This window comes from Limulus polyphemus, unplaced genomic scaffold (assembly GCF_000517525.1).
Source record: "Limulus polyphemus unplaced genomic scaffold, Limulus_polyphemus-2.1.2 Scaffold448, whole genome shotgun sequence".
Lineage (NCBI taxonomy): Eukaryota > Metazoa > Arthropoda > Merostomata > Xiphosura > Limulidae > Limulus > Limulus polyphemus.
This window is the reverse complement of record NW_013666058.1, coordinates 318,534-325,646: the sequence shown is the minus strand read 5'-3', so window position 1 is coordinate 325,646 and position 7,113 is coordinate 318,534. Positions and strand designations below refer to the sequence as shown.

The 7,113-nt window shown below is 35.1% G+C and overlaps 1 protein-coding gene across 4 annotated transcripts in view; it reads left to right on the top strand.

Annotated features, from left to right (window-relative positions):
* Positions 1–7,113, top strand: part of LOC106458340 (zinc finger protein 423-like) — a 189,310-nt gene that overhangs the window by 169,311 nt on the left and 12,886 nt on the right. For all 4 annotated transcript variants that reach the window (XM_022384528.1, XM_022384529.1, XM_022384527.1 and 1 more), the window contains 2 exons: positions 1,592–1,806; positions 5,183–5,542. In XM_022384528.1, coding sequence (XP_022240236.1) covers positions 1,592–1,806; positions 5,183–5,542 — 575 coding nt within the window. The remainder of the gene's footprint in view (positions 1–1,591; positions 1,807–5,182; positions 5,543–7,113) is intronic.

Here is a 7,113-nt window from a genome sequence, read left to right as displayed (position 1 = left end):
AGGGCTATCTGCAATAACCGTCCCGAATCTTTTTGGAGGGGGGTAGAAGGCGGACCACCACAGAACCTCATCTCCAGTGTCTAACACGCTAACCACTGGCCCGCGCTCGCCCTAAAAAAAAAACAACAACAAACTATTATTTCTTATTTATAGACCAATTCTTTTAATATTTGAGTAACGTTGATGGAGTTTGAAATTCTTATAATTACAGGAAATACTTTAAGGTCGTTATTTCTATCATTCTGCATATTAACTTGTTTGCTGTCCTCCGGTGGGTCAACGGCAAACCTATTCATTTACAACTCTAAAATCCGGGGTTTGATTCCCCCTGCGGTTTTTCAGAGGTTTTTAGAATGTTTTTAATATATGTGAAAACAAACTAAGTTGAAGATCAGTCACTGTTTAACAAGACTGGTGAAAAAATCTGTCATTTTTGTGACGATAGTCATATTTCTAGTTTATGCGATTATTACGGTATTGTATTGAAAGTCCTGAAGCCCAAGAAATATCCATTCAACTGTGATTTAAAATCGGAAAGCAAATAGCTTATTCCTTTTGTCTTATGACCCCTCGTGATTCAACGGTATGTCTGCGGACTTGTAACGCTAAGAACCGGGCTTCGATACTCGTGGTGGGCACAGCACAGACAGCCCGTTGTGTAGCTTTGTGCTCAACTACAAAGAAACTCCCAATTTCACGACGGTGCAATATAAGTAATTAAGTTATTAGAGATATAATAAAGCGTTAATATTGAGAAGATATAATAAAGCGTTAATACTGAGAAGTAAGACCAATAAACTCTTACTATATTCATGAACGTGATTTGAAAGCCATTACAGTATTTGCAGTGACATGAAATTCACTCACTGTTTAACAAAACTGAAGGAAAGGTATATATATATCAATTAAAATATAACATTTGTGAAAGCAACAAAATAAACGCGATATATATGGGCATTATACATACTGAACTTTAAATTCAAGTGTGAGATGTTTCAAATACGTATAGAATTTGGTCATAGATATACATATATACAATACAAGCAATACAATGCCGTCCTTTGCCAAATTTCAACTTCGGGGCCGTGAGTACGTTAAAGATTGGCGATCAACTCCCACTATACGAATAGAGTAGCCCAAAAGTCGGTGGTGGGTGCTGTTGGCTAAATGCCTTCCTTCTTGTCTGCCATTTCAACATTAAGGTTGTCAAGACAGACATCCTTTGTGTAGCTTTGCGCGAATACTGAAACAAACAGCTTTACTTTCTGCCAGCAACGTATATTATCGATTAATTACTTTATATGTGCTATGTTCAAATATGAAGTCTAAAAAAAATAACCTATTTTTCTGGTAAAACTCGTGGTTCAAGGAAAAGGTAGGTCTACTGACCATTGCATTGGTTTATGATGTGTCTGTGACAAGGCCTTTAAGTAAACGAGGCTACAAATACAAGCTCAATGTGTATCTTTAATTGATCGTGATAAGAAAGTTTGATTGTGTGTTTTTCTTCTTCAAGAAACCCACTTTTCAGATGACGATTTCATTGGTATATAATCTCATTCATTTTACCTCTTTTTCTTTCTTTCTTTAGGGTTGAATGGGGGCACAGGAACCCCCACTTCTTGGCGGTCTTCGGATACCCCTGATGACCAGTCCCTTTCCTTGTCACCCACTAGCTGTGCCACACCCTCGGACCCAGATGTTGATCTCACATACACTATTGGGGTGACAGAAAGCACGCCTTACGCCTGTCAGTTTTGTGAAAAGGCTTTCCCTCGCCTAAGCTATCTCAAAAGGCACGAGCAAGTAAGGGACCGTTAATGAAACATTGAGATAAATCAATGATTTATCGTCACTTAAACCATAAAAATCCTATTTCTCACAACATACGCACACTCTCGCACACCCCTTGTCTCATTTCTCACTGTATGTTGAGAATTACTTTCAAATAATAATTGTGATGATGTTTTAATCTGTAAAAAGCTAATTTTCAAGATTATCTTAACTTCAATTATTCTAAAAGCTTTTATAGCAGAATATAAAACAGAATAGGTATTTAAACTGCACGATTATCAGTCGTAATACTATTATCAAAATTGACAAAAAATACTTTAAAAAGTGAGCGTATATTCCAAGAATGAATGTTAATTTTACGTGAATTCTATAAAATAAAAAAAATATGATAAAAATTACTATTAAGTTTACTTTGTTCTTTCTACTGGTTATACCTGCCGCCAGTTTATATCCAACCTGATATATATATATATATAAGCTCATCTTTTATATAGTCATAGAAATACCTCCGTAAATACAAAACAGAATAAACATTATTTATAGATATTGCACTGCAATTTAATTACTTCTATAGCGTATATAAAACTTCCAGGCTCATAATAATTAGGTTTAAAAGATACCTCTTCTTGCTTAGAAAGTCACTTATGTTATTAACCAGTTTCACCAGCAGTATGTTGATCATTTTCTTTTTTCTTTCTTGGAATCATTATCAGGACTTATACAAATCAAGCAACTCTAAATTAAAACAAAAACTTTAGTATGTTAAAAAGGTAAGGATTTTGGAACTACATAACAATTAATGTATTAACACGGCCAGGTGTGGTTAGAGCGCTCAGCTCGCAATCTGCGGGTCGCGGGTTCGAATCCCCAGCACACCAAACATGCTCGCCCTTTTAGCCATAGGGGCGTTATAATATGACGGTCAATCCCACTATTCGTTGGTAAAATAGTAGCCCAAGAGTTGGCGGTGATGACTAGCTGCCTTCCCTCTAGTCTTACACTGCACTACGGGTATCGAAACTTGTTTTCTAGCGTTATACACTTTCAGATTTACCGCTGAGCCACTGGGATCAGGGGGGGGGGCGTTATGTGTGCATATTTTTAACATAGCATTTTATTTAAAGTAATGTCCACAGTCTTAATAATTGTTTTTACAGGTTTATTGATACACCTAAATTTAATAGGCTTCCTATGTGAATTAGGCACAGCATAGTTTTAAAAAAGTTAAGTATAGTAAAAATTCCCAATCTTACTTAATAATAGTAGTAAATGGAGATTATTTGTTTCTTTTTCACACACACACACCTACATTCCTAAAACCATAAAAAAAACTCAATTAATTTGATTCAAATATCAAAATGTTTCGATCGATCTTTTTAATGTGAGATATATAATCTTAAATTGGTATACGTGCAACGATAGATGTTTCGTAACTCTACAATGCATCTAATAGTGTTGTAAGTTATATTTTAATTTAAATGTTTGGTAGAGGGAGCTGCTGATGTGATAAAATAATCGAGTTAGTTCAGTGGAAGAATCAAGTAGTTTTTGATCTAGAGAAGATTGATCAAGTGAAGTTCTTCACTGAGAGTTCGTGTTTCTATTGAGCTAATCATAAGTTAGTCAGGTTTGTTATCAATCAAGGAAACTTGTGTTGAACATTATTAGTGTATTAGTCCTACAACTTGTGTCAAAGTGAAGTAGCCTGTGACAAACGTTATTGACGAAATAAATTAATTCGTTATCGTTACGTGAACTGGACTTGGCTTTAGTTCTACCAGGTAATCCAAACGAACCCGCTGAACGATCAAACACCTTACACCAATGACAAGTGACTCTCTTGCAATTTTACAGAGTAATTCTCCTACCCATACACATAATGTTTTCAGATAAAAGTAAGTCCTCCGTTGAGACAGCTGTAAGTTTACGGATTTACAACGTTAAAACAGGGGGTTCGATTTCCAGCGGTGGACAGAGTGCAGATAGCAAATTGTGTAGCTTTACACGAAGAAAAAAAAGTTCCAGAGATTAATAAGTGATATGAAATGTTAGGAGCATTGAAAGCCTTCCCATTATTATGAATTACTATTGAAAGGGTATTTCAAATTATTTAGAAAAATATTAAGAATAAAAATAAGAAACAAACCTAACAAATTATATAACCAGGCTTTTAACTTTCCATCAAACCATACATAACTAAGTGACGAAGAAGACTAAACAATCTAATTTCTTACGAAGCTATGGTTGATTATTTCTGAGAGCCTCTTTTGGTATTTTGTTTCGTCCTATTGATTTTCCTTCACTGTTCCATGACATTGATTGTTTTTCTCTTTCTAAACTGTGTATAAAACTTAGCACTGATTACGTCTGGACCAGTCTGTTACATAATTAAGCTCATAATATGGGTAGCTTTAAAACACAATGTATGTGTAACAAATAAAAATTGTTACTTGTCTCGACGATTTAAGCTTAAAAATAATTTATATGCTTCTTGGGTATGAAAAAATAATTTGTTATGTCATAATGATAGATATTTCCTCTCTTGTTTTCTGCGGGTCGCGGGTTTTACTTCCCGTCACCGAACATGCTCGCCATTTCAGCCGTGTGGGCATTATAACGTGACGGTCAATCTCGCTATTCGTTGATGAAAGAGTATGGGAAATGTTTGACTAGCGCAGATAGCCCTTGTCTAGCTTTGAGTAAAATTCAGAACATTTGTTCTAAAAAATAAATCGTTCACAACCGTTTTGTTGAATGCTACAATTTTTTTTTGTTCACTAAAAACGTGGGAGATCATATTGAAGTAGCTATGTGCTAAAAAAATGGCGACACCCATAGTAAGCTGTAATTCCCTTAAAATTAACGGGAATTAAACTATAAATCTTATAGATATCTATAACACTGATAAACTGTATAGTTACTCAATGTTAAAGATATCTATAATATTTCGTAACTATATATATATTTACATCAAATTAGCCATGTACAAGAGAAAAGTGAATACGAATTATAGATGTCAAAACAAGGAATTACATCTGTGAGGTATATTCAAAGTAACGGCAACGAGAAAAGAACAATAACAACATCAGTAATAAGTTATAACTTTTTAATTCAATAGAGAAATGCCGAAACTTGACAACGTTATTTATAAGCTGTGAAGCTTAATTTGATTACAAATAACTATTAGAAGATTAGACTCTGAAATAACTTGTAAATAAGTAGTCTGAAAACATAATTTACTTGATTTTTATGATGATGTGTTACGTAACAAGATTGTTACCACCTAATAAGTGTGTAACTGGTAGTTCTAATTTAAAGCTTTATAACATAACTAATTATGATGGTTACGTTAAACATGTTATTGGTTTGAATGTTTTTGTCCCTTCAGATTCACAGTGATCAGATGCCGTTCAAATGCGACTACTGCCAGCGGCTGTTCAAACACAAACGAAGCCGCGACCGTCACATCAAACTCCACACGGGAGATAAAAAGTACCGCTGTCCGCATTGCGAGTCCGCCTTTTCACGGAGTGACCACCTCAAGATCCATATGAAGACTCACGATCATGCCAAGCCTTTCCAGTGCACGGTCTGTAATCGAGGTTACAACACTGCGGCGGCTCTGACTTCACATATGCAGAACCACAAAAAAGATTCTACTCACACTTCCTCCAATGCTCAGTTTCAACCACAGTCATTTCGGTGTCTCCAGTGTTCGACATTCTTCTCCAACGCTAAAGATCTGCAGGTAATATAATCTTTTATTTAAGGTAGAAACCAAAACTAGTGAAATAGAAGGTTGAAATTATGAAATAAACGGACTTATATTGCCTATACCTCGAATATATTTATATATATATATACATAATTGTAAATGTTTGTTAGAGTGATGTTCAGTTATATAAGAACCGAATACATTTTCTACGTTGTATTTCTTTGGCATTATAGGATTTCCCTGCTTCTCTGACAATAAAACGGTTACTGTTTGAACTTGGTTTAATTCTAGCTATTAAACCCTGCTACACAGTCCACTAATAATCAATATCCTTATAATTTATGTCATTTTAAAGCATGTTAAAATTTATAAGAAACTTTCCAGTTGTACACTATAACATACACCGGAGCCTAAATAGGTCAATTGAGTTATCACCTAGAGTCCCAGACGTTCGTCAGATACATAGCAACCATGGCTTTAAGTATAAATGCTGGTATACTGCAATTATGTGTTAGAGTACGATGCCACCTGTTTATTAATTTTAATATGTCTTCAGGTAAAATAGCTTATTTATGGCTCATTAAGGACGTCTGACAAAACAACCTTGATTGCCATGAGTAGTTCAACCCCCCTTCATATTGTAGTTGGTTCTCACTGCCGTAGAGATGACCCCCAGAAACAACACCAGATGGCACCACTTAGTTTCTCCTGGGCATCTGCTTTTTACAGGTGTTCTGTGAAGATGTTAGAAAATCTTAGCATACAAACAAAAAATACAAGGTCAGACCACTAGATGACAAGACAACTTCTTGTGCATACTTGGATAATCAATTTAATTAAGTCGTAAAAAATACTGGAACAAAAGTTAACGAGTAGCATCTAGGTTTACAGATTTTGCTAACTTATTATATAATAACAAACGAAAAAAATATTTTTGTTATTTCAAATCACAAATTGCTGAATTTGGTAAATAAAATAAGATGTAGTTGAGGGTAGTTAACAAGCCAATTAATGTACATATAATTACCCTCGCCCTGCAAGGGTATTGCAGTCGGGTCTGTTTGTATGTGTGTGTCTGTGTTTTCGCGCTCGTATTTCGAAAACTAATACATCGATATAAGCGAAGATTTTATACAAGAATGGAAGTCAATAGGAAACAGTTTTACCCAATTTTGGTCCGAATCCAACTCTGGATCACTTTGAAGCATTTTTTTATAATGGAAGATAGGGCATTTTCGCGGTTTTTGGTTAATATCTCTGTAAAGTGCGATCGGATTTGCACCAAATTTTATGGGCACATTAAGATTGAAACTCCTCATCACACTACAAAAAATGATCCGGATCGTTGATCATTCTGGATCTGAGAATGGTTTTCTGATTTTTCGAAGGAAAAATTTCACGTTATCTAATATAAACGTATGCAATGTCGGAAAGGAGCGGCGGGGCGAGAGTATCCAATCTCTCTGGTTCTTCTTATTAGGCTTAATAAATCACCTTTCAGTTGGTGTAAAATTAGTCTACTAGGTTTTGACTCGTATAATAACTTTTTTAATGTTGCTCTTTTCTGCCTATACAAAACTGATACGGCCTGGCATGGCCGGGTG